The 26312-nt window shown below is 42.9% G+C and overlaps 1 protein-coding gene across 1 annotated transcript; it reads left to right on the top strand.

Annotated features, from left to right (window-relative positions):
- Nucleotides 1-1812: 1812 nt before the first annotated feature.
- On the top strand, nucleotides 1813-26216 carry LOC128376964 (tyrosine-protein phosphatase non-receptor type 14-like). Its single transcript, XM_053336830.1, has 19 exons — nucleotides 1813-1999; nucleotides 3980-4155; nucleotides 12488-12585; nucleotides 13550-13617; nucleotides 14022-14092; nucleotides 14311-14398; nucleotides 14486-14574; nucleotides 14735-14822; nucleotides 15039-15121; nucleotides 15720-15780; nucleotides 16330-16408; nucleotides 17348-17817; nucleotides 17914-19230; nucleotides 20924-21064; nucleotides 22273-22491; nucleotides 23931-24059; nucleotides 24277-24511; nucleotides 24676-24839; nucleotides 25609-26216. The coding sequence occupies exons 1-19, from the start codon at nucleotides 1826-1828 to the stop codon at nucleotides 25735-25737; spliced, it is 3879 nt and encodes a 1292-aa protein (XP_053192805.1). The 5' UTR covers nucleotides 1813-1825; the 3' UTR covers nucleotides 25738-26216.
- The last annotated feature ends 96 nt before the right edge of the window (nucleotides 26217-26312 follow it).

The raw sequence follows: 26312 nt of genomic DNA, 5'->3' as shown, positions 1-26312 counted from the left end.
GTGTGTGTGTGTGTGTGTGTGTGTGTGTGTGTGTGTGTGTGTGTGTGTGTGTAGCCAATCTCATGTAATACTCAACCCATCAACCTAATATTTTTTTGTGTAAATTTATGACTGTATGCTCAAGGTAGTTGTAGTGATTCACAGTTTTTGAAAATCCTATTTTATAAGGCTAATTCTCATGAGTCAGGACATACAGTAACAAAAAACATTTCCAGCAAATGGCAAGGCTAAAAACAAGGCTTACCAATGGTGCATTCCATTTGTACTCGGAAGTCAGAATTTCTGAGTTACTAGTAGGAAATTTCGCCCCCTGAAGTCGGATCTCTGATTCGGAAAGTCAGACGTACCCCACCAGCCCCGAACCTCAAAATCCAAGATGGCAGCCCTGTGCATCAAGCTGTTTATTAGCACTTTTGTCTCATTTGTGTCTCATTAATTCAGTCTTACACACAGCACTGTCCAACTACTATCTGTGGATGTGTTGCTGCACTGTTTGTATGAACAAAATACAGCAAAATGTATTTTTATCAACTGGTATCGCTATCAGTGGCTAACCTGATTTGTAAACTGGAATGACACAAACTTGGGTGTGATGTCACTCCCAAGTCTGTTGCAGGCCTTTATCATGGCTCAAAATCTGACTTCCACAGAACAGTTTGGTGTCATCTTGAACTAGAACATCTGCTAATTAACTACACAGCCGATATGTTATGAGCCAGTAAAGTTCGGCATGATGCGACATGAATAAATCCTAATTCCCGTGATCTGACTGTAGACTTTTTTTTTTTTGTCAACAGCATTCATTCAAAATTTTTGTACTGTGGCAACAGCTGATAAAACGTGTGTGCATTTCTGTGGAAGCATACGCACCACCACTGCATCTGTATGATCGTACTAACTACTACACTGTATGCCACAATGTCTTGCACTGTGCTGCTGCTGTTGGGCAGAGACAGAAGGGAGAGGGGAGATAAAAAGGAAAGGAAAGGCCTCCCACACAGGCAGATATGAGACTTAGAAGCTCCATTAGTTCCTCAAAGCCAGCTGCCGGGTTCAGATGGATGTCTGTGCTCTGCTGTTTGATGTCCATTCATCCATAGCCTTACATCTCTGCCTCTGTCTCCCAGCTTTGCCCGACGCTGGGCCTCATGGGGCTGGACAGAGCGCAGCTGCCATAACTATAGGATAAAGCTGTCTGCTACTGTGCCATTCCTGCTCTCTGCTAATGCCGTAGCACCACCACAACTACTGCTGCTACTATCGTGGGTGATTCTGCCAGCTTTGTCTGCTTTTTTGTTTCTGCGTGTTTATGGGAGGTAGGGCAAAATGATAATGTGGGGTAATATGGTGTACAAGGGTTTGATAAGAGGGATGCACTGATTAGAGCACCATGTAGCTTCTGCATTCCTGTGGGCTCAAATATGAAAGAAAAGTTTGAAAGGAGGCAAAAAGGCAGTAAATTAAGAGTTTGGTGTAATTGACTAATCTTCCTCTTTTTTTTTTATCGCTCCCTACAGCACCCCATTCATCCTCCTCCTCCTCATCGTCCCTCCTCCTTCTCTCCGGACATCTTTGGGAATGGGCCAGCGCCTTGCCAGGGTGCATCTCTCCACCCGGTGGTGTGGCTGGCGTCGTGCGAGAGTGAGGAGGGCAGCGGTCAGGTCATAGAGCCTGCCCACCCCTCTCTCTCTCTCTCTCTGTCTCTCTCTCTCTGTCTCTCTCTCCATCTCTCTCTCTCTTTCTCTCTCTCTCTCTCATTACTTGCTCCCAAAGTGACTTCTGACCTTTGACTCAGCCGTGACCCCGCCCTGACCTCCCTCCAGCCATGCCCTTCCGACTGAAACTGCGGCGCACAAGGCGCTACAATGTCCTGAGCAAGAACTACTTTGTGACACGGATTCGTCTGCTGGACAACAATGTGATTGAATGCACTCTGTCAGTGGAGAGTACGGGACAGGAGTGTCTGGAGGCGGTGGCCCAAAGGCTGGAGCTGCGGGAGGTGAGGAAAAGTCATTCATCATATGACACCACTACATTGCAGTGAAAAATCTGTTAATATTCAGCTTTTAGGAAAGGAGACTTCTTCTTCATAAAAGTGAAAAATAATCTGTACAACTATTCAAATGTTTTATAGGCCTGGATATAAAGAGCTACTTATTATGGGCCTTTGAAAAAAATCTTAAACCTCTAGTCTAATATGACACCCCAGTACCTCAATGCGCCAAATGCTATTTCACAGGTTTTTCATTCAATTCTGGAGAAAACAATGAATTTTGCGCGCAAGTAATTGAAAAGATACTGTATGCTGATACAAAATATTAGCTGATGTCAGCGTCTTTAAATAAATTTTGATATCATCTCTGAAAAACACTATCAGCCACGGAGAAAAACAGACAAGAGACATGCTGTCACACGTTCATCGATGCAATGTCAGATTGTGATTGTGTCTGAGGTTGTGCGTGCCACGCGTCTCTCTCCGCACCCTGTGTGTGTGTGCGCGTGTGTCCCTGCCCTCCTGTTTCTCTCCTGCAGGGTCCTTGTCTGTCTCTAACTAAGCCCGGCTACCTCTATATACGTACACATATATACGTGTGTTCAAGGCTGCTAACAAAGTGAGAGAGATGGGCGGTGTAGTTGTGCGTACTCACATAGTGTTGTGGTATTTGCCAGGTGTCAGAGATGTTATAAATAAGGTGATGTGACGCCTCGGCTTCAGTGGCTGTCTGTGTGTATGTGTGTGTGTGTGTGTGTCTATCTGAATGTGCTGTTTTCATCTTTACGCCTATTTACCTGAGGCTTCTTAGTGTGTGTGTGTGTGTGTGTGTGTGTGTGTGTGTGTGTGCTTTCCTTTGCCCTTGCAGCTACAGCTTGAAACTTTACGACTTTCATTACAGTAAGAGAGATTGCACGGACGAAACAGGAGTGCTCACCACCATGATGCCAGTAAAGTGTGCAAATTACAAATACATTTGTGAGTCCTAGGGGGTCCTGCGTGTTCATTCAGTGATTTGTTTTGATGAGTGATATGTGTCTAAATTAACTAGACAGGAAATTATGTTGCAAATCTCAGTTTACGTGTTGCACATTTAGGGAAATCTGCCCCAGATGCATATGAACAGGCCTCTATGGGATTTATTGCTTGCATCTAGATTATCAGCAACATCAAATTTCAAGAATCCATTTGAAACAAACCAATATTGGCTAATTCTTCCAGGCTAAACTGGTTACAGCACTTCCAAGCTCATTTGTTGAAGCCCTCACTGAACCAGTGCTGTAATCAATACCTGTTTTAGATGAGCTGTTTTCTGAGAAGCTATCAAATTCCGTTTAGTTGATCACATCGCTGGAAATGAGCCATATTGTTCTTTTCGAGTGTTGTTTTTGCCGTTTATTCAGCTGAATTGTGTTTCTTTTTCAATTAGCGTATCAATCTCCAGATAAAATAATAGTCCAGAGACTTGGTTTTCATTTTGATTTAGTGAGATAGGATCGTAGCCTGTTTCTGTTCTCCCAGGGTTATCTTACTGGTAATGGGTCTGTTCTAATATTTATGTTTAACAGAGTTACACTGCTGACGTCAAAGGTTTGATCAGATTTGAAGCAGAAATATGTGCCTGTTGTATTTCAGCTGCCTATTAATCTCCTCTCCGTTCTCCTCGCTTGTCCCAAATGTACTTCTCAACTCATTTCCTATTTCCCTCCTCGCTCCATTTCACTCCATCCGTCCAAACCCCGAATTCCCATCCCAACACCTCGTGCATCTACCCACCATGTCCTCTGTGCCTCTCAGTCATTTCATCTGCCTCTTCATCTCCCACTCCATCCTGCTTACACAACTCATCTTTTTATTTGCTTTCTCCTTGTATCACATCCACTTCCACTCTCTTCTCCTACCTCTCCTGCCTCCTTCTCCTTCTCCTTCAATTAAATTACTTTGTGCGCCGAACTGACCCTCCCTCTATCTGTCCCCTTGCTTTAGACACATTATTTTGGTCTGTGGTTCCAAGGAAAGACACAGGCCCCGGTGCAGCGATGGGTGGAGCTGGAGAAACCCCTCAAGAAGCAGTTGGACAAGTTTGGAAATGAGCCTCTGCTCTTCTTTGGAGTTATGTTCTACGTACCCAGTGTCTCCCGGCTGGAGCAAGAAGCCACCAGGTAAAAAAAATGTCCAAACACCACCTATAAACCAAAAACACGGTGTGGAGCGTTCACTTTATATACAGAACAGTGACCGCTTTTACCACCACTGCCACCACTTTGTCAGTTTAGTTGTATTCTGTCAACTGGCTTCATATGACAAAACTCTGCTTCTTCTTTCATGTGACTCACGTACAAAATAGTACATGTCATGTGTGCTCCTCTGTGAAGTTGAACTTTCAGTTGTCACCATTAGAAAAGGATTTTGCCCATAAATACACCAGACAGTGAGTCTACATAGGTAGCAGCTTTATGCCTTGCGCATGCTTACCTTTACTTACATTTTACTTAAAAATGTGAAATTGTATACATGCACCCTTACATGTAGCCTTTAGGAAAAATGTCTTGTTCCTTATATCCAGTGTTACTAGTAGTAGTTTACATTTGATCATATGCAGTTTAGGATGATATAATGGGGTTAGGACTGAAATAGAAACTAAGGGATCTGTGATGAGTTGTGTAAATTAAAAAGTTACTATATTTTATGTCAGTAGCAGACTGGTTGCCATGCTAACAGCGTTACATTGACACTGATTGATGCCATTATGTGGGAGGAAAATGAGTGAACAGGTTAAGGTCTGCACTCTTAGGTGTTTAAAGTTGAATCCCACTCACTGTCTGTTGTACAGCTTCAGGTGGCATTATGGGATTCCACGGGAGACAGGTCTGACTTGAGATGTGAAGAAAGAGATTTTTTTAAAAACTTAAAGCAACCTTGCAGTGCTTTGCTGAGAAAATTTGAAAGAAATGTGAAAAATTGATGCAGTGGTAGAAGTTTACTTATCAATGTGGAGATGATCTCATGTTGATCATTATGATGTTAGACCAAAACAAACAAATGTTCATGAGTGTTGTAGGTTGCTTATTTATGATGTTTCCTAACGAGGAAGCTGCTTGTTAGCTTGCAAGTGATGACAGAGAAGAGGCGGCTGCAATGTGATTTGTTTATTTCCAGCGGGTCTTCACTTTTAGGCTGAATATTTGATTTATCTTTCGTCGTCTCAAATCTTCTCAAACTTGTGATACCCTAGGTCAGAGACAGTCACATTTACATCATCAACAGCCATTTTCTTCCTACACAGCAGTGTGTGTTGTGTGTGTGTGTGTGTGTGTGTGTGTGTGTGTGAGTACATATTTGTGTGTGAGTGAGTACGTACTCTAAAAGGGCATCCAAGGGTCAGCGTGTAGTGGACAGTCATCTCAGATTGCTTCTCATACTTGCACACATACTGACACACAGAGACATGCAGGTCGGCCTTACACTGAGCTGCTGAATTTGCGGCTTCGCTGGATGTGGGAAAGGTCGATTGCAGGTCACAGCTTGACATTCTGACACTAGAGTTGACTTAAAGGTGTGTGTGTGTGTGTGTGTGTGTGTGCGTGGGTGTGGGTGTGTGTGTGTGTTAACCATTTACGCAGTTTCATTTCCTCTGTATTTTGAGCAGCAGGACTAGACATGCTGTTTGTGTATGTAGGTCGAAATAAAGGAAATCAGTGACTGCGATTATACATTCACTGTGTGTGTGTGTGTGTGTGTGTGTGTGTGTGTGTGTGTGTGTGTGTGTGTGTGTGTGTGTGTGTGTGTGTGTGAGCGATAGAGAGAGTGTGTGTCTGCTGGTTTGTTATACAGAAGCCAGGGTCTGCTCTGGTAAGGGGATGGTATTCCAGGAATCCCCTGCGGGCTTTTATGGTGTGTGTGTGTGTGTGTGTGTGTGTGTGTGTGGGGGGGGGGGGGTTATGGGGTTGAAGGGGTTATGATGGGGCCTTAGGGGCAATTTAGTGAACAATGGTCCCCTCTTTTTCTCAAGACCCCTTTTTTTCTCTTACAATCCCTGTACATGGTGTCACCCCTACTCTTTTTTTTTTATCAGAGGCAGATCTTCACATCACTCCAGCCCCAAGTTTTAACTCTCTTTCTCGACGTCCCTTCCTCTTTCTTTCTTTCTTTCTTTCTTTCTTTCTTTCTTTCAGTCTCCCTCTTTCTCTTTTTCTGTTAGTCAGGAATGTTGGCACAATCGTCCAGCGTAGGAGGCGGACCACACATTCCTCCCAGCAGAAGTGCTGGGGGTAAAGGGGGGTGGGGAGGGGTGGGGGAATGTCTGGTTTACAAAACACACACACAGACACACACACACTTGCTCGCTCACCTCACACACCTCGCACACTCTCCCAAGAATCCTCTCAGAAGCCAGCTGCAGCCCTGTCAGAAGACTTAGTCACAATACACCACATTGTAAGAACGTACATGCTCCCTGAGGCAAACTTCTCTAAAAGCCCCTGTCTCTGTTTTCTTCACTTAAGGTTCAAAACAATCCTCACAACTTATTTTAATAGCTCTAAACATTTTTTTGGTCTACCATCATCTTTCCTCTTATACTGTCAATAACGTGAAAATGTAAATCAATTGACCGCGGGTTGATTTGGTTGAGCTCCAGTCTGTGTTTGCCTACACACCTGGTCTGATGATGGAGACAGAGTGACAGAGGCGAAGAGGAAGACAAATGGCAACAGAGAAAGTAAAAGTTTGGCAGTGAGACTCGGCTTTGGGTTTATACCTTGTTATTTATGTGGTTTTAGCTCACTGCCCGCATGTTTTTGCTGGAACGCATAGAAAAGTATGTTTAGACTTGTGTAAAAAAGTACAAGAGGACAGATTTGGGGTTTTTTTTTGGGACATTGTTTCCTTGATATAATGTTGCACAAAGAGGAAATGCATGCACAAGAGCTATACTGTTTTCAATTTCTTCAGTTTAACAGCAATTAAACAAGGTAAGATGTTCTATTAAATAATAACAGATTATAAGGTTTTAGAGACAAATCCATCCTAACTTATTGCCAGACACCAGAAAGACTGAGCGTTGCCTCTGTCTCCCCCCCCCGAAGTAAAGGAGACTGGCTGAGAACGTAATGTGGGTTTTATAATGTGGTCAGGTCTTTGAAGTTCAGTGTTTGACTGATGCGTAACCTGATACTAGATCTCCTTCTCTTCCCGTCCATCCATTCATCTGTTTCTCCTTCCCTCTCTTCCTCCCTCCATGCAGCTGTGAAAATTACCCAGAGCAGGAGGTTAAAGTCTGCGTATGTGTGTGTGTGTGTACTGTCTACATATTCACACCAATAATCCAATTATCATGCAATGAGGGCAGTAATGCAAGAAGGTTGGTGCCCATGTAAACACTGAACTCTAGCTATATTAATGCGATTACACTCAGGTCAATAATCATATTTGTATTATGACACTGCATGTAGAGTTAATTCGAGTTTTTACTGTTATGTCAAATATATCTTTGCGTCATGAAGATACTCTTGGTTTGTTTTTCCCTCACATTCCCAAGGATACAAACAAAGTTGTGCTTGAAGTGGCACCATTGCTAAATGTTTTTATCTGCTAGAACATCTTTATAAAGGCTCTACAGTGTTAAAACTACCACAAAACAAGGCCTCAAAGCACTATTTTGTTGCAGTATTCACATCAATATGGCCTAGAGGGATGAACCAATGGTAACATAAGATTAGGTTTGAGACAGACTGGGTGTAAAGGGAAACTCCTGGTGTTGTAACATTAGGTGGAATGTCTTTATGTTATTGATCACACTGTGATTTGTGATTCATTGATAGGATCAGGATAAACCCTTACCGAGATTATCCAACTGTTTCATAGTTGGACCCATAAACTTGTACTACCATCCCTATATAACAGTTGTAACCAGATATATTGTACCACAGCGCTGTCTTTTCTTTCTTTCTTTCTGAAAATCGCCACATTTTTACCGAAGAACACATATACATCTTGCAGAAGATGAGGTGTAGAGTGAGTGGATGAAGTCCACTGTTCCTTCACCCTCATTGATATGAAGGAGGGGCAAAGTGGTCCAGAGAGAGAAAGTGAGGAACCTAAACAGAGAGCTGTTGACAGGGAGCGAGGCCAGCTGGCCTCAGCAGCCCCCAAGGCTAACAGCACCAACAGCCTTGAAATCCTAGCTTTGTTCAGCTAGTTATCACTAACACACACACACATGCACACACACACACACAGACACACACACACACACACACACACACACACACACACACACACACACACACACACACACACACACACATTCACTCACACATATGCACAAACACACAGCTGTACTATGTTCTGCCCCTTGCTGATTCAACACATTTCAAAGTGAAATCCTTCTGCCTCCCACACAAGCCGTCTGGACTCATCCCGGGGCTGAGGGGGTGGTCAGGGTCATACCACTGCAGAGGTGGCGGGGGTGGAGGAAGGGGGTTGAGACATATGTACACACACATACACACATTCATGCATGCATGCACATATGCTCGCAGGCTTGTTGTTCGGGCCACTTGGACATCTGGCAGCATGTCTTGAGCGGGGCTTGAACATGAGTGGGCATATAAAGGGCTCTTTGTGCCTGTGTGGCTGCCTGCAGTGCCAGCAGAGCGCTCTGCCATGGTGGAAGTCACAAGTAACTCCTAGTAAGGAAAGCTTTACCTCATGTCTATCCATGTATATTAACCTGCTATTACAACACTGTGATGTCATTCTGACATACATACATGCCAGGTGTGTGCTGCTATAAGGACGTTTTTGTTGACATGTATGTACAGGCTTATAAGTAATATTTTATGCTGTAGGTGCACAATACTCTCTTCAGAAACAAATCTTAGAAATGCTTGCCTGTGATTTTAGTTTTTATACAGGCTCACAACCCAATTTACATTTTAAGCAGAGATTCACACAAATGACATCATAGCCATGCAGATAGTTATGGTTTCATTTTGACATAACTGTTTCTGAGATCTCTGACAAAACCCAAATGCAGTGGAGTTAAATTTCATTTGTGGTGCTCACAGCAATGAAACAGCAACATATCTTTCCAAAAACAGTGTTCCTGTTATTCTAGATAACCCACGTACATTTCATTGGAACAACTTTCTACCAAAGAAATAGTCCCTATGAATACTGTTGACACTGAGCTCTGTAGATTATCCACAGTAACAATGGGGTGTTTTTAAAGGTAATTTTTCAATGTTATGAGCATAACTCACACAGGCTCGTTAGAGAAATAGTTTTGACTGTGTAAACCCTGTTCAGGAATAGTAGCTTTACCTTTAGAGACTATGAATCTAACATTTTTCAGATCATTATCTGCAAAACATATATGAGGACAGAGTTGCCTTTGTGTTTTTAAATATTCAGACATGAGTGGGGCCTCTTAAAATGGATGCATATCTTTCTGTAATGAAATCCTTCAATATGCAGCATGTGGATTTCATATGTTGGATAATTTCATACACAAACATTTTCCAGGCGCCTGTTAATGTTTTTCAATCCTCATACACTATTCAAGCTTTGTATGACTTTACATTATAGTTTAGTGAACATAAATATGTGCTTGTTTGGGTTTTATGTTAGTGTTGGGCAATAGACCAGATGTATCAAATTGCACACATTATTAATGTTTTACATACCAAAATTAATCAGCTACTCAGATTAGCTATTTTCAGTAAATGTCTTTGAACTAACAACAGCCTCAACAAGCATTGACATCTTAACAGAAGAACCATCCAATCTGCCAACATGTTCAACATGTTAAACTGGCCATATTGTAATTGAACAACACAAACATTTAATATTCTGTTTGTTTGCAGTTAAAATTGTTGTAATGTTTGTTGTGATCTTGATAAATGTTCATATCATCCAGTCCTATAGTGCTACCACACAGAGAACACTGTTCATTGAGCTGAAATGTGTGGCTAAGGAAGTCTTCCTGGGTGTTAAAAAAAAGTCTGAGAGTCATGAAATGATAAACAGGAAAACATATTTGTAATGCACACATCTTTTTTTAATCTATGGTTTAACATTAATCTTTGGTTCATCTTGAATTAATTTGAATTGGTGTCAAATAATACGAACTGAGAGAATAATCACCCTTTGCTTTAACTGGTCGCAACCTGCAGATATATGCAACTTGTGTAGAGTTGTCAGAAGTAAACAAAAGTTTGTTAAAAGGACCAAAAGTCAAAGAGGTTGGGAACCTCTGTTCTATAAGATGTTTCATGGGTGTTTTGTGTAGTTTTGGCTCTCCCATGAGCACACCCTGAGACCTCTCTTTATTGCCTTTCACTGTCACGCTTTCACTTGTTCATAGTTATTTCAACAGTTTACTGTCCGCCTCTTCACCGCTGGCCTCATGCTGTTACCATCGAACCTCAGAATGAGAACCAACCACTGTCAACCTCAACATTTCCCCAGACCCCATACAGAGAAACGCTGGGAAAACATGAAGCGTTTGTAAAAACAAAGTCCACAATCATTTGAAGGGTTTGTGTCCCACGAGGCTCCTCCCCTCTCAACCGCATCAAGCCCCGCCCCCCCTCGCTTCAGCCGTGGTGGTTGGGGTTGGCTAATTAGAGGGTTGCCACGGGAACGGAATGGCAGCTTAGCCAACGGGTGTAATGACAGGGTGAGGGAGGAGGGCGGGGTCAGATTATAGGCCCGGGAGTACGCCGAGAGGAGCTCAAAAAAGAAAAGAGCAAGAACAAGTGGGGGAGAGGGGGAGAGAATGTGAAAAACAATATGAAAACGAAAAATGTGACGAGGTAAAGGAGGGCAACAAAACTCTTAGAAGGTGAAGTAAAAGTACAGATGGAGCTGAACAGTACATGTCAGAAAAGGTGTCTCACAGCCCACATAGGAAAGACTCAGCCCACGGTCACCGTGGCAACAAACAAGAAACTGTGTGCAAGTTTCATGCAGCTGAGCCCGGTCACCCTGACAGTTCTCTCTCTTTCCTCCTGTGTGGCCACTCCATTCTTCAAAAGACAAACATCCAGTTGGACCCGGGCTAAAACTGGACAAAAGCAGCTCAGAAACTTCAGGAGCACTGTGTGTTTCAGTCTCTTGGTTTTGGGACTTTGACCACTTTCGCCTCTTGGCTTTGGGAGTTGTGTGAAGGCTGCAGTGGCCTCAACAATCTGAACAGTGTCATCATATCAGCTTACACTCAGCAAAACCACTGTTGGCCAAAACCACAGTTCACTGAGTCCTGGTTTGTCTCGCAATTATAATGCTCTTCTTTTGTCCAGCTTGTCTTGGTCCTACCTAAGGTTAAACCTTGTTCTTTTTAGCATCAGCTCAACATTTGGCTTCAATGTGGCATATTTGCTGTTAACTGAAAATGTACTCAGCTATAAAATCCTGTTGTTAAGCCCCTACTGGTATACATTTGGCATTCCTCTCAAGTCACAAATGAGTCACTGGTATTTCAAATAGAGGTGATTCACTCATTCCTCACTTGGATTCTGCATCAGGCTTCTCTGGCATTGTCTTAACCGGGTAATGCTCTTGCCAATACTGTCTTGACGCATACTTTCTGTTGCACAAACCAGAAGCAGAAGAATATGTCTCTCTGTGGTGTCTCAGTGGATGTTTGCAAGCCTTCAGTTGCTAGACTGAGCACAGCTCCTCTTACTTTCTTTGGATAAAAGTGTTGAACTGAAACCCATCATGTTTTCCAACTCAATTTTATATAACTGGTGTTCAGAGACTTTGTGGCTATTTGGAAAAATAACATTTAGCACCAACTGAATTCTGGTGTTTTTCTGAAAGCTAATAAGAGTGCTATGCTACCACCCACTTTTGTACAGTTAAGCTGATAGAAGGGCTGTGGCATGCAGTCTGTTATGTAAAAACATGACTAAGAGTCAAAAGAACACTTTAGCTCTGAGCTAACAACTTAGAGCTAACAAAGACGTTTCCCCCCAGGGATTAATGAAGTACCTACATAACCAAACACCCACCCACTACCTACCTACCCACCCATCCTACCCCCTACACTACCCTACTCACACCCCTACCTACCTATCCTACCCACCTACCTACCAAACCCATCCACCCACCTACCCACCCAAATAACCTAAAAAACCCGACTAACCAATCTGACTAACCCTGCTCATATTTAGCTGGTATATTTACCATTTTTACCATCTTTGCTTAGCATTTAAGCGTGCTAATTAACACGAAATACAGTACTAACGGACAAATGGGAATATCAATAGTTTTGCGTGGAATTGATCATGAAACCAAATGTCCATTACAATGTTGCATAACAATACATTCAATAGTTGTTGAGGCCATCCCTCCTTCTGCTAACAAGATACATTTCTCATCAGATCAAAAATCTTTCCAGTGCTAGTGTCATACATATATGGCTGACTACAGCATCAGATCTGAATAATTATTTCTTTCCTCCTTTTCATCTGTGCTTCTTTCCAGGTATCAGTATTACCTGCAGGTGAAGAAGGAGTTGCTGGATGGACGTCTCCCCTGCACAGTTGAGCAGGGGATCAGACTAGCTGGCCTAGCAGTACAAGGTAAGACACACATACACACACACATGCATGAACAAACGGCTCATGCGAATAATCTACCAGAGGGAGACAGACAGCACAAGAGAGAAAGAGAGAGCACAAACTCACACTTTCTCAGGTCATCTTGACTTCACTACCTAATATGGCTGCATACCACGGGGAGAGCCCAGTCCACTTGAGTTCCTATGGTATCAGTCTTTACACACACACACACACACACACACACACACACACACACACACACACACACACACACACACACACACACACACACACATACACATACACACAACCTTGCTCCATGTCTTCCATCTTGCTCCTGGGTGCTGTCTATGTCTCAGGGGGAATGTAAACAGACAGTTAGCTTATCGCTAGCTCCAAGGTTAGCCTCGGCAGCTTCAGGAAGACCCTTATCTGTAGGGAAGTGAGGATACCCGGTTACACCTCTTTTTGTCCAACAGGCAGTAGAACAGTACTTATGATGCACTTACAGGTCCTATCTGGATGCCTGAGCACATTAAGGAGGATGAGACATTTAATTCTGGTACTTCTTAACAGTGAAGTAACCAAACTCCTGATCAGCTATGAGGAGCAAGTATGGACAAATAAATCAAGAGCCAACTACTAAATAGCCTAGCAAGTAACCTCTGATTCATTTTGAATTAAAAGTTATAGTATATAGTCGAAATATAGTTTGGACAAAGTAAATTACTTTGTATCCCTAATGTGTAACTGTGCACATATCTTCCCTAGAAATGTTATAGAACTCTCCAAAAAACAGCAAGCCTTACAGTTACTTTGTCATCAACAAAGGACAAGAGAAATATATTGTTATTATAATTTATTGTTGAAATACATTGTTATGTTATAACTGAAGAAAAGGAAAATATGAATCCTAGCTTGGTTTAATTGGAAAAGACTCACTTTGTTCTTTGTCTGATAAATTATAAATGTTTGTGTCTTCCAGCTGACTTTGGCAACTTCACACAGTTCAGGTCTCAGGACTTCCTCAGGGAGTACGTGCTCTTTCCAGTGGTGAGTCCTCAAATTTCACTGCTCGGATATGTACAGTATGCGTGTGTGTATGTGTGTTTTGCCCGAGGGCACACATTCCTGTTACCTGTGTACCACCTCCTTCTGCATACCTGATTGGCAGGCTGAAAACAGACGAAGACTGAATCAGAGTGATATGTGCAGCAGACATAGAGATCTTGCGAAAGAATATTACAGAAATATGATAATGTAATAATATGTAACATGATTATAAAAAAGTGAAATTCATCATTTCACCTTTTCTTCACCTCCATCACCTTTCTCTTACACTTCCTCTCTTTTCCCCGATCCTACTCCTACTACCTCTTCTCATCGATCCATGCCATCTCTCTTATTTTCTGCGTAATGTTTTGTTTTCTTCTTCCTTTTTGTTTTTTATCACTCAGAACTGGCCAAATGGAGAGGAGGTGCAAGAGGAGTGGACTCAGAAAGTTGCCGAGGAGCACAAGAGTCACTGGTACTGCCAGCTTCAGCTTTTCATATATATTTAAATGAATAAATAAATATATATATATATTTTTATATGTATACTTTTTTTTAGGCGTGTGCGCGCGTGTGCGTGTGTGTGTGTGTGTGTGTGTGTGTGTGTGTGTGTGTGTGTGTGCACATGATACAAAAGATCTAGAAACAACATGATTCTTAGTGTCTGGTTCTGTTTCTGTCTCTGCTTTCCAGTCGTATGCTGACAGCTGAAGCAGAGCTGCTGTACATCAAGGAGGTAGAGAAACTGGATGGCTTTGGTCATGAGAGCTTTCCTGCTAAGGTAGATAAATTACCTCTACCCTCCAACACAGAGTTTGCAGTGTCTTTGATAAGAAGTGTTCATGCAGTATTTGCCCTTCCTCTACAGGACAACTACACCAACGATATTTTCATCGGCGTGTCCTTCATTGGAGTGTTTGTCAAACACCGAAATGGCAGATCCATCATGCTCCACAAGTAAGTCTACCCCCATTTTTCTTTGCATGCATGACTTTTGACAATCAGTGATTAAGTACTTTTGATATGAACATATAAAAAGATAAAATTAGTTAGAATTTAGTTGCTGTGGGAAGACTCAATGTTTGTATTTTTGTGTGTGTGTGTTTCCGTGTGACAGGTGGAAAGACATTGGTACCATAGCACACAACAAATCAGCCATCACAGTGGAGATAACAAGCAGAGACGACACCATCATTTTTCACATGGTGAGTGTTGTGTCTGCAGGTGGTCTCAGCACACACACACATGCACACACACACACACGCGCTTTGTACAAGGTTTCTAGTGGGAAGTAACAAAACAAACACATTCCCGGACATTCCTGCAAACAGAAAAATTCAGTCTTAAATTTTTTTCTATAAATACAACTACTGTTTTAATTTGACATATCAATGTTTTTCTTTCTGTGTTTGTATGTGCAGGAGGATATGGAAATGGCCAAGTACATCGCTCGTCTTTTCACGGCCAGACACAAGTTCTACAAACAGAACAAGATCTGTGCAGAGTGAGTCTCGAGGCCACCCACAGAGGACAACTGAAGGCCATTATAACATTTCTAATCTGTATTATCTTTGCATAAGCAACATTTACTTAGTGTTTCACAACCATTAAAAGGCTATAAAATAAGTGTAATACCAAAAAAATAGTATATTTGCTAAATTTAATGTTCCTTTCTTGAGTTCATCATATCATTTCAACTAGTATTATTATTCTGAATTAATGTTTGTATATTCAGATTCTGACTAATTTATTGTCCATTAAATTTACATAAAATGGTAATTTTCTTTGTCACTGGTATATAAAATAACACACATCATACAAAACAATGCACAATGATTATTCATTAAATGTAGGATAAAACCTTAAATGACTAAGTGGCAAGTGGCAGTAATAAAAAGTGATTAGTGGATTGTTCTGAATTCTGTCATAACCATCACAAGAATAAATTGATAAATGTACATTAGAGTAGTAGTAGTTAGAGTGATGTGGTTGGTTGCAGAATGAAAGAACAGCTTTATTGTAATAATAAAATAGGGGAGTGTGTGGTTGGTGTGCAGGTGGGATGGAGGCACTCATCTGCTAATGCATCTGTTTCTCTATAGACCGACTCATTCACCTGCACCAATCAGGAGGCGACCCACCTGGACCCACCGCCTCTCTCTGGTACTGTCAGTCTCTCACAAATCTTTAATCTTTTATGATAATTGATTTAACATCACTGTTTGTCATTACCTCTACTCTGTGTAAATTGAAACCAGAGGCTCCAAGACAGAGGGAGAATTTAGGAGGGAAGCCAGAGAAGGCCGTGGTATGAGATCTGGCTCCGTTCTTCCGCTTGGGGCAGCTCTTAATTGTGCCATGGAGCCTTGGTTTTAACATGCATTGGTGATGTGGTGGGTGTTGTTGGAAAGTTTGCAAGGGTGTTGCTTGGATTGATTTCCGGTGCGACAATGAAGGCAGTGATTTGTGCGTCTCCCTCCCTGCTGCCCAGACAATGGCTAGGCTAAATATGGCACAATAGCTGTTCAGTCATTCCACTGGAGTGCTCAGATGTCTGTCTGGAGAACCACAGGCCCTGGCGGTTGACAACTGCACGGCCTGAGAATAGGTCGGAGTCGGCCACAATCACCTGTTGTATAGATGTGATCAAACAGAAAGCAATTAATCCTCTGTATAACAATATCTTGCATCCTTATGTGTGTCTTCATTTAGCCACGGCCCCAGTCCTGTAACTTCCAGACAATGCATTCCCAGTATGGAGAGCATTACCAGGACACACAGAGCTCTCAAGGTGTGTGCAACACACACACACACGCACACACACACACACACACACACACAGACACAGTCCCTAACCCTAACCCTAACACAAACCCATTCAGACTAAGCTTCACCCCTCCACCACACTGCTTTAACCTCTGTGATTTAAGATGTCAGCCTCACTGATAATAAGTGAAGCTTTTGAATGGAGCTAATTGTGTCTTTCCTATCAGGAGTGTGACTAAGAGAGCTCATTTGTATTTTAACACTCTCCCAGCCAATTAGAGCCCAACGTTTGGGGTGCTGAGCGGTGACCTCATCTGTGCTTCACTCTTTCATTGACTTGTTCACACACTCACTCCGCCTTATAATCCAAAGGACTTCACACATGTCGGCTCAACAGTAAAACAGAACGAGTGGAAAAAACATTCTGGGTGTGCTACTATGCGTGGGTGTGAGATCATTCTGGAGTGAGACCTCAGGCATCCCACTTTGTTTGTGTGGACTGAGATTATGCGTGTCTGCTTGCTTGTGGGCTTGAGATAGTTTCACACAAGAGAGAATGCTCTATTTGTTGAACAAACATGCACACCACTTTGTTATAGTGGGAAGAAAATATTTCAAATCAAAAACAAAAAAACAACTTTTTGTTTAATTAAAAACTTCATCTCAATTCCAAAAATTAACTTTTGTAGTTTGACACAAAAAGACTCTTTTCACATTCATCTGCTGAAGGGGAAATCAGAGTTGATGAATTAACAAGTGTCATGTGATTGAGAATGACATCTTGTGTCCAGCAGTTAAGATTTTGAGGCAAAATAAAACAAGAAAAAACATGTCAAATTAAATGTAGAATATTTTATATGTCCTACTGATTGATTTAGCACATAAATAAAAGCTCTTTGCAATTTAGGGTTTTGTTTATGGTGCTTCTTTTTGATTCTGTCTTCCTCCCTCTTATACTCTTCAGACAGCATCTTCCATGACGACACCTACTACAAGTCAGAGAGCAGTCTGGACCGCTGCCCAGTGGACTTTCCTTTTCGAAACGGCACCGTGCCCAATGGCAGCATGTACAGCAGCCCCAGCCTGGGCTCCCTCAACCACTCCCAGACTTTCGTCCCACCCTCGCCCATGTCCTCCAACCTTAGCATCCCAGGCAGTGAGCTCATGCGCCCAGACTACATCCCTAGCCACCGCCACAGCGCCATCATTGCTCCGTCCTATCGACCTACGCCTGAGTATGATGCTGTCATGCGGCAGAAGCGGCGTATGCTCCCAGCTCACCATGACCTCCACAGCCAATCGCTGCGTAGTCTAAACATCAGTAATGCCTGTGCTTACCGCCAGCCTGAGGCTCTGGTGTATAGCCAGCCAGAGATGAGGGAGAGGGCCCCTTATCATGGTCATGGCCCCAGTCCAGGACCTTATGCCCCACAGGTATAGGTGGATGCTCTGAATACATTTTACTACATCTGTTTGTTTCTTGCTCATTACTGCATTTCACACAGTTTCTTTGTGACGTCTGCCTTGCAGATCAGCTACAGTAAGCCAGTGTCCCATGGCCCCCATCAGGGAGGACCAGCCAGCAGCCAGGGGCCCTGTCATTCACCCTGTATTAATGGAGGTGGAGGCAGCAGTGGCAGTGGAGGTGTAGGAAGCTCAATCTCTCACACTGTCAGCACACCTGAGTTGGCAAATACAAAACAACAGGGGGCAAACGCAGGAAGCTATGCAGCTACAGCTAACATGCTGAGAAACCACATGTCACGCCCTCCTCCGCCTTACCCTTCCAGCTCTTTCCGCCCGGCCACCAGCACACCAGACCTGGCCAGCCATCGTAACCGCTGCATCGGGGGCAGCAGTCCAGAGCTGGTAACGCGCATGGTGCAGCTGTCAGTCAAGACCTTCCAGCCGGACAGTTCGGCCGTGGTGCACCAGTCCTTGCAGGAGGTCAGTGAACCGTTAACTACTGCTGCTAAACACCGCTCCACCCTGGGTAAAAGACACAGCATGGAGGTGATCAGCAGCATGAGAGGAGGAGGTGGTGGGATGGAAGGCATGGCGATGAAGGGCATGAATGCACAGCTTCATCGGAGGAATACTCTCAGAGAACATGTGATGCCCCCTCAGCCTCAGCCCATGCCTCAGCCTCAGCCCCAAACCCCTCAGCCACAACCCCAGCCTCCACCTCAGCAGCCAAAAGAGTTGCCTATGCAGATGCCTGCTCAGAAAGCGCAAGAAACATCTGTAACGCCACCAGGGCCCGTGTCCTACCAACATCAAAAGACTCTCTCCAACGCTACCATGTTGATCCACAGCAGTGAGAGTGAAGAGGAAGAGGAGGAGGAAGAGGAGGGGCCTGAGTTGGATGTTCAAATCCCAGGTCTCAATGAGGACATCAGCATCAGTGCTCAGCTCCAGGCTGCTCTGGCTAAACTGCCCAACAAACCCCCTCCAGAGTACCCTGGTCCCCCCAGACCTAATAGCAATGTTCAGATACGCACGCACACCCACAATCACAACCACACCCACCACCGCAACCACAATCAAGGACCACAGAGCAACCAGGGACCAATGGACCCAAACCAAGCCCAGTGTCGTGTGCCCAAACCTGGGCACAGCCAGGGTGGTGGTGGGCCTGGAGGTGGTAGTGGTGGTACAAGTGCTGGTGGGACACTGACCAGAGGGGACCAGGGTGGGGTGAATGGAGCAGTTTTAGGTCCATCTATTTCAGAACCAGACCTGACCAGTGTGAAGGAGAGAGTGAGGAAGGAGCCACTCAAAGAGAGGCCAGTGTCAGAGATGTTCTCCTTGGAGGACAGTATAGTTGAGAGGGAAATCGCTCAGAGGGTAAGACCTTTATTCATTTATAGTTTCATTTTAGCCAATAAATTGTATACTAATACATGTTATTTATCACATGCAGACATTGTTTTTGTCACACAAAGGGACAAATATTTGCTAATTCCAATTTCTCAAATGTGAAGATCTGTTGCTTTTTTCATTTTTATATCATTTAATAAGTAATATCCATAAAATCCATGTTGATTATTTTAAGTTTTTTGACTGCTGTTCAGACAGAGTAAGCTATTATATATGCTACATCTTTTTAATTTATAGATGTTTAAATTGTTTTTATTAATACATGTTTCAACCTGCAAGGTAAGTTCATCAAGGTTGCAAATGTCAGTGTGGACAGGGTATTTCTATCCTTTATGGCTAGCTTGTTGTCCTGCACTTGTACCCAACTAGGATTGGATATGCACACTATTGACACACAAACTAAATGTAATTTTTAGTCACAGCCCAAACATAACTGTACATAAGTATTCATTACATTTACTCATATCTCAAAAGAACACATTAACACAAGCATATGTTGGTGTCTATAACAGGTTTGATCATGTCATGCTGTACAACTGTAACTATGAACCTGAGCTCTAAACAGGAAGTTAAATCACAATGAGCAACATGATATATAACTAATCAAACAAGAATGCAAAACATCATTCCGTACTGGACAAAAAACACCAGATTGGTCCAGTTAAAATTGCCCCCTGTTGTTTGCTAGCTAGTTTCATAGCTCCTGATTACCAGTAATCCGGGGTTCAGCACTTGAGAGAGTAGCACTAGGCTCTGAGTCCCCCCAGGCAGCTAAAACCCCCAATAAATCCCACAGATTATGCTTTGGGTTGGGTCTTCTTGTGTAGGTTGGCTCTCTGTTATGGTGTAAACATTTGAGACAGCACCAGAGTCCAGGTATAAGTTAAATCATATAATTGCCTTACTTAGTAGTGATAAACTAAGTTTAGTAGTGATTCAAGCCCACAGAATTCCCCTAAATGTATTTGTGTTACTTCCATCCAAAACTCCAAAGAATCTCAAATGCTATAATCCCTCATTCATACCAGCTGGTTTATTTCATACCTAGAGGCTACCCTTGGTGACCCCCAAGCTGTTGTTTTGACTGCCCCGATTGAAGGAGTGGAAAGGGGAAGGGTGGAGTTGTCCTGGAGGTTTAATAGCATCAGAGATTAGAAGGGGTAATCCTTGGAGGAAGGAGGGTCCATGCAATGTGGGTCAGAGTTTGGCTAGCGTGGTAAAAAGAAAAAGAGACAGGGTGACAGCGGGAGCGTGTGTTCTGTAAAGAAAAGAAGACTGAAGAGGTAGGTGGGGATAAACAAAGGGATGAAAGTTATGAAGAAGAACAAAACAAGGATGAAAGGATCAAAATCAAGTTGAGGGTTGAAGTGAGGTAGATAAGAAGCTGCAATTCCATTCTTAATAGGCTTTGTTTACGGGTCTTGTTAGTTGACACCTTTGGACAGAATAAAGGGGACGACCAGATTTGCCCTACAAACAGGACGCACATACACACATGTATATATACACGTGCGCATGCACGTCAAATTCTCTCCACCTACTTCTGCAAATGCACAATGCGCACATGCACTTGCTGTATTCAGGCCACAGCAGGTCAGTTAGTCTTGCAATGCTGCCGGTACCTGTAACCGTGACACCGGGATTTTCTTCTCTCTTGAAGACGCTGGAAAGGCAAAAGATGTCTGTGGACTCCATGAAGAGACCGCTGATGATGGCTGCCCTCAACGGCCTCTACGTGGCCCGAATGCCTGTCCCAGAGTGTCCCGGGGAGGAAGGTGCCAAGGCTGCTACAGACGAACGGGTAAGATGCTCAGTCCTGCTGTGGAATCTGTATGTCAGATTGCTAGAGTGTTAAAGATTTTGTGTATATAACTGTGTATCATGAGGTATTTAGAAATAAGTCTTTTTTGTTTGTATTTCAGACAGTATGTATGAATCATTCATAAATAGCTTTAAAAATAATGATATTATGGTTTAAATAATTTACAACCTCTGGTTATTAGTTATTTCACTATGTTCTGTCTTGATGCATTATGGTGCACAATTTAAGTTTATTCACACATTTTATGATACAACAGATAAAAACTTACTTCTATTTCACTCACAATTGTCCAAAAATTATATAAACAAATTCAGACTCCCAATGTAATCATTCTATGGTTATTCAAATAAATAGAATAGCTGATGAAAATGAGACTTGAACTTTTGATTCAATAAACAAAAATTAAAAATGTCTCAAAATCCATATTTGACTTTTTTTTCTTTTTTCTTTTGAACGATTGGAGCTTTACAGGTAGGATATTTTAACCAGCACCTGTTTGCACTGGCATAAATCTTGTATGATGGTTTCCATAAAACTCGAAAACAGTCTCACATGATCACATTAATTTAATGCATTCCATCTCCCAAATACAGTCTGTTTGTTTGCTAATGAGTATGGAGGTGTGAAACCCAGCCTTTGTCCTGACTGTTGCTAAGCTAACGGGGGCAAGCCCTAAGTGGGCTGTGGAACGTGTGGCATGGTGGTGCTTATCGCCTCTGGGCCCGCGAGTATGTTAAGAATGTGACCCGAGAGACAGAGCGAGTGAGCGAGCGAGCCACAGAGAAAGAGTGATAGAAAGAGAGGGAGAGAGACAGCGATGCTGCCCTCTCGAACATGACCAGCCTAATAAACACATACCCCCTCCAGGATGAATACCATAGAGAACCACCACTGCATATTATGCTCTTTTACAGCTGTGTTAATGCATTATACTACATGCTTTGAGGTTTTTGATATTGATGTCTGTATTCAGCTGTGAGTGATGACAAGAGTTTAGAAATGTGGATGTATATTATAATGAGATTTCTGGAATCTGCTGGTCTGAATAGTCTCTTGTATGGTAGAATGTAAATGAATAAAAGCCCCTTTGGGGGACTGAAAGAGAAACCTCTGAATGATGTGTTGCTTGGAATTCAATGACTAACGCCAACCCCCTCTCCCTCCCTTTCTCTTCCTCTCTGTCTCAGTGTAAGACCTTAGAATTGAAACTGGAAGAGGAGCGGGTCTTCACTGAGTATGAGCAGGTGCTCAAGAAGAGGGCAGACTGTGTTCTCACCACGGCAACCCTGCCCGAAAACACAGAGCGCAACCGTTTCCGTGACGTTGTTCCGTACGAACAGAATCGGGTTGAACTTGTACCCAACAAGGAGAACAACACAGGCTACATCAATGCCTCGCATATCAAGGTGTGCTCATGGGGTCAAGTATAAAATGTCAAAAAGGGTATAAATGAATTATGGGGATGATTATTGCACCTACGTTTCTGTAATCCGGACTCTTATGCAACTGATTTGTCACTTTCTTTGTGTTTGCTCATGAATGATGTGTTTTTTTTTAGGATTGATCCTCTATAAAAACTATGTATCTCCAAAAGTTCTCATGAGCTAAGGAAAACAGTCCTTTTTTGGCTGTGTGACTACATTTTTCTTAAAAATTCAATGGTATCTGTCAGTTCTAAATGTGAACTAATATAAAGAATAGCAGTAATTCTGACCGCACCGCAGACTTATTTACTGATAAAATATTTCACAAAGCATTTTAGAAGATTCAGGGTTATTTGTACACAGTCTACAGTTCTGCAACACCCACATCCTACATCATATATTAAACTGGAGAGCAAAAAACATGATACATTCAGCTTTCCACTAGTCTTTGTTGTGGTCATTTCTAAGCAGGGAACGGCTCGGAGGAAAGGATGAAAGGCAACTATTGAAGGCTTTTTGTGCCTTTAAGCTCACAGAGCTCGTGGAATTCCCAAGGAATGCGGTCCAAACTCCAAACCCTCTTAAGTCAACCTGAGCTGCTCTCACTAGCCCTCTATTCATTCCCAGTTGCAAGCAGTGTGTGTGTGTGTGTGTGTGTGTGTGTGTGTGTGTGTGTGTGTGTGTGTGTGTGTGTGTGTGTGTGTGTGTGTGAGTGTGTATGTGTTTGCACTCAGGCTTGTGTGTGTGTCCTCGTGAGTTTGCATTTTGTGTGTGTGCCTAATTGCAGTCCAGTGCACGAGTGTGATCACTGCTCAGAATCGCTGCCTATCACGGTGTAACCCTCTTACTTCCCCCCCGTCATTTAAGGTAGCTGCCGCAGAACAAAAGGCCTTGTTTATTCCCCATCCATCTCTTAATACAGTGTTTACAGTCACGAGGTGGTCTGAGGAATCAGCTGGGACATGCTCCTTATGTAATGGCACTCCAAAGTCTGTGTGGTTGGAGGTTGTTGAAAAATGGGAAGTGTTTGAGGCCTGTGTGTGGCCTTATGATTGTTAATGAGGGAAAGCAAAAGAAAGCTAGAGAAGAGCTGTTCAGTTTTTTAATGAGAGGAAAGGGTCATAGCGTGGAAGAGGTGTTCATACTGCCCTCCAGTGGTGGATGTGATTACTGAGCTTCGGACACTAAATATATATTTGAAATGAAAAATGTGTTCATTTCTGATTTACATATGAGTTTTCATTTGTATTTGGCCTGGATTTAGCTTATTAGTGAGTGAATTTGTATGTTTAAACATGTTTAGTCAGATTCTTGTTTCCACTGTAGCCACTATAATCTCCACTAATTGATTCTTTATGTGTGTGTGTGCGTCTCTGTGTGTGTGTGTGTGTGTGTGTGTGTGTGTGTGTGTGTTTTCCCAGGTGATGATCAGAGGGGAGGAGTGGCACTACATTGCCACCCAGGGCCCACTCGCCAGCACCTGTGCAGACTTCTGGCAGATGGTCTGGGAGCAGGGGGTCAACGTCATTGCCATGGTTACAGCCGAGGAGGTATACACATACACGCACACACACACACACACACACACGGCACTCGCAGATGTGCATATTTTTCTGCAACCGACAGCTGGCGTCTGTCTGTGTGTGAGAAATAGGATGAGAGTGAGAGTGTGCATTTATCTGTCTGTGTGTTTATGTACAAGCTTATCTCGTCTATCTTTTTAACCTTATCCTTTCTCAATCCATCCTCATCCTCTGTTCACTCCAGGAGGGTGGCAGGTCCAAGAGTCACCGCTACTGGCCCAAACTGGGCTCTAAACACAACTCGGCCACTCATGGCAAATTCAAGGTGACGACCAAATTTCGCACCGACTCAGGCTGCTACGCCACCACGGGGTTAAAGGTCAAACACCTGCTGTCTGGCCAGGAGAGGACGGTCTGGCACCTGCAGTATACTGACTGGCCGGAGCAGGGCTGTCCTGAATATGTCCAGGGATTCCTCTGTAAGTATTAATGCCTTAACCTTTAACCTTTTTTTTTTGGATCTGTACATAAATAATCAAAAAGATACTGAACACCAAACACAGAAAGACAGGTAGACACGATCCCTACATCTTAACTGCTTCTTCTTCTCTTTCTCTCTCTGCCCACTTATTTTCTTCTGCAGCTTACCTTGAGGAGATCCAGTCTGTGAGGAGACACACCAACTCCATGCTGGACACATCAAAGAGCCTCAATCCTCCGGTGGTGGTGCACTGTAGTGCTGGGGTGGGTCGTACCGGAGTGGTCATCCTTACTGAGCTCATGATCAGCTGCCTGGAGCACAATGAGGTGGGTGGACTGTGGGCTTACAGAGCATTTAGACTGGAAACAGCAATGTTTAAAAAAAAAAAAGTGTTGGTGGGGGTGTGTTCAAGTTCAGGTACTTGTAGGATGATGCAGTTTTACTGACATCATTAAAAGCAGCAGTTTATAGTTTATAATACACTAAGGGACAGGATTTTTTACAGCAACAATCATTTATCTTTAGTCTCAATGATTAACAGGGTTAACTGTGTAAATTCAGTGTTTCTGTTACAAAGCAGTCTACCAGGAATGTGCACTGACATGTATTTGATTGGCCAGGTTCAACTTTTTAGCTGGACAATCTGTTTTGTGTTTTTTTTTTTTTTTTGCTGGAGGCTTGATAAAATTAGCAAGCACCTGATAAGTTGATGAAGAACTTGTGACTTTAGAAGAGACTGAATTGGGTAAATAAAGAAACAGTGAAAGCATGAACACATGTTCACTTTTGCAGACTGACGGTATAAATCTAGATATGATCCAAAATATATTTCTCTGAAGTGAGAAAAAATGCTGATGTTTGAAAGTAGAGGAGACAAATGAATGAAGGACTTTCAGTTTGTGGTGTATGTTGTCTTTTTATTAGCCAGCAGACAGGAATCTGTTGCTGCACAAAGTAAGGCAACTCAATGATTAAACAGTGTGAATGTGCCTGAAGTTTGGTGATGTTAATGGTAAGATGCATTTTGTAAACTTTGAACTCCTGCTGGTCAATTATTTCTCAATTTGCTCCTTTTTTTCCACTTTTCTCCCTCAGCCAATGGAGGTTCCCGCCATGTTGTCAGAGCTGAGGCAGCAGAGGATGTTGATGGTACAGACAATCTTGCAGTATAAGTTTGTCTACCAGGTCCTCATCCAGTTCCTGAAAAACTCCCGCCTCATCTGAGCCCGGGCTCCTGCCCTCTGACCTTGCATGACACAGTAGATGATGACAATGGTACTTAAAATAAGGACTGTATGACAGATCCAGTATAACTATTAGCTGGCTGGAAGCAGATGCACAGTCAGAGTTTTCTATGTGGCAGTTCTATGTGGATTTGTGTACAAACTCACCTCAAGGGAGGAAAGGATTTGTTTAGGCCTGTATAGAAACATGCAACCATTTCTCCCAATCAAGTTATTAACCCCCCCCCCCCTCCTGGGTTTTAATCTTGGATCTGGTCCTTCTACGTGGAGCATGCGCATTTGTGCATTTTCTTCATGCAGGTCAGGTGAATAAGCAGCTTGTCTTTCCTGCAGGCATGAACGTGTTTGTCTATGTGTTGAGAAATTAGAATCTCAGTCATAGTTTAGACAGTTTTCCTGCCTGCTACATTTCTCTCTCATTATTTAGCCATTATTAGAAATGGCAGAATGCTGTATGAACAGTAGGTGGCAGCAGTATTATTACTATACTCTAAACTCTGAAAGAGTTTGCCAAACAAAAGTATTCTTGAAATCACTGTTCTAAAATATTCATTT

This window comes from Scomber japonicus, chromosome 17 (assembly GCF_027409825.1).
Source record: "Scomber japonicus isolate fScoJap1 chromosome 17, fScoJap1.pri, whole genome shotgun sequence".
NCBI classification, from domain to species: Eukaryota; Metazoa; Chordata; class Actinopteri; order Scombriformes; family Scombridae; genus Scomber; species Scomber japonicus.
This window is presented reverse-complemented; position numbering and strand designations above follow the sequence as displayed.

Bases quoted from the DNA above. Each gene is read 5' to 3' on its own strand.
- LOC128376964 (XM_053336830.1), top strand. From the start codon at position 1,826: ATGCCCTTCCGACTGAAACTGCGGCGCACAAGGCGCTACAATGTCCTG. The intron at 15,122-15,719 runs GTGAGTCTCGAG...GTTTCTCTATAG, and splicing joins CAGAACAAGATCTGTGCAGA to ACCGACTCATTCACCTGCAC. The intron at 21,065-22,272 runs GTAAGATGCTCA...TCTCTGTCTCAG, and splicing joins AGGCTGCTACAGACGAACGG to TGTAAGACCTTAGAATTGAA.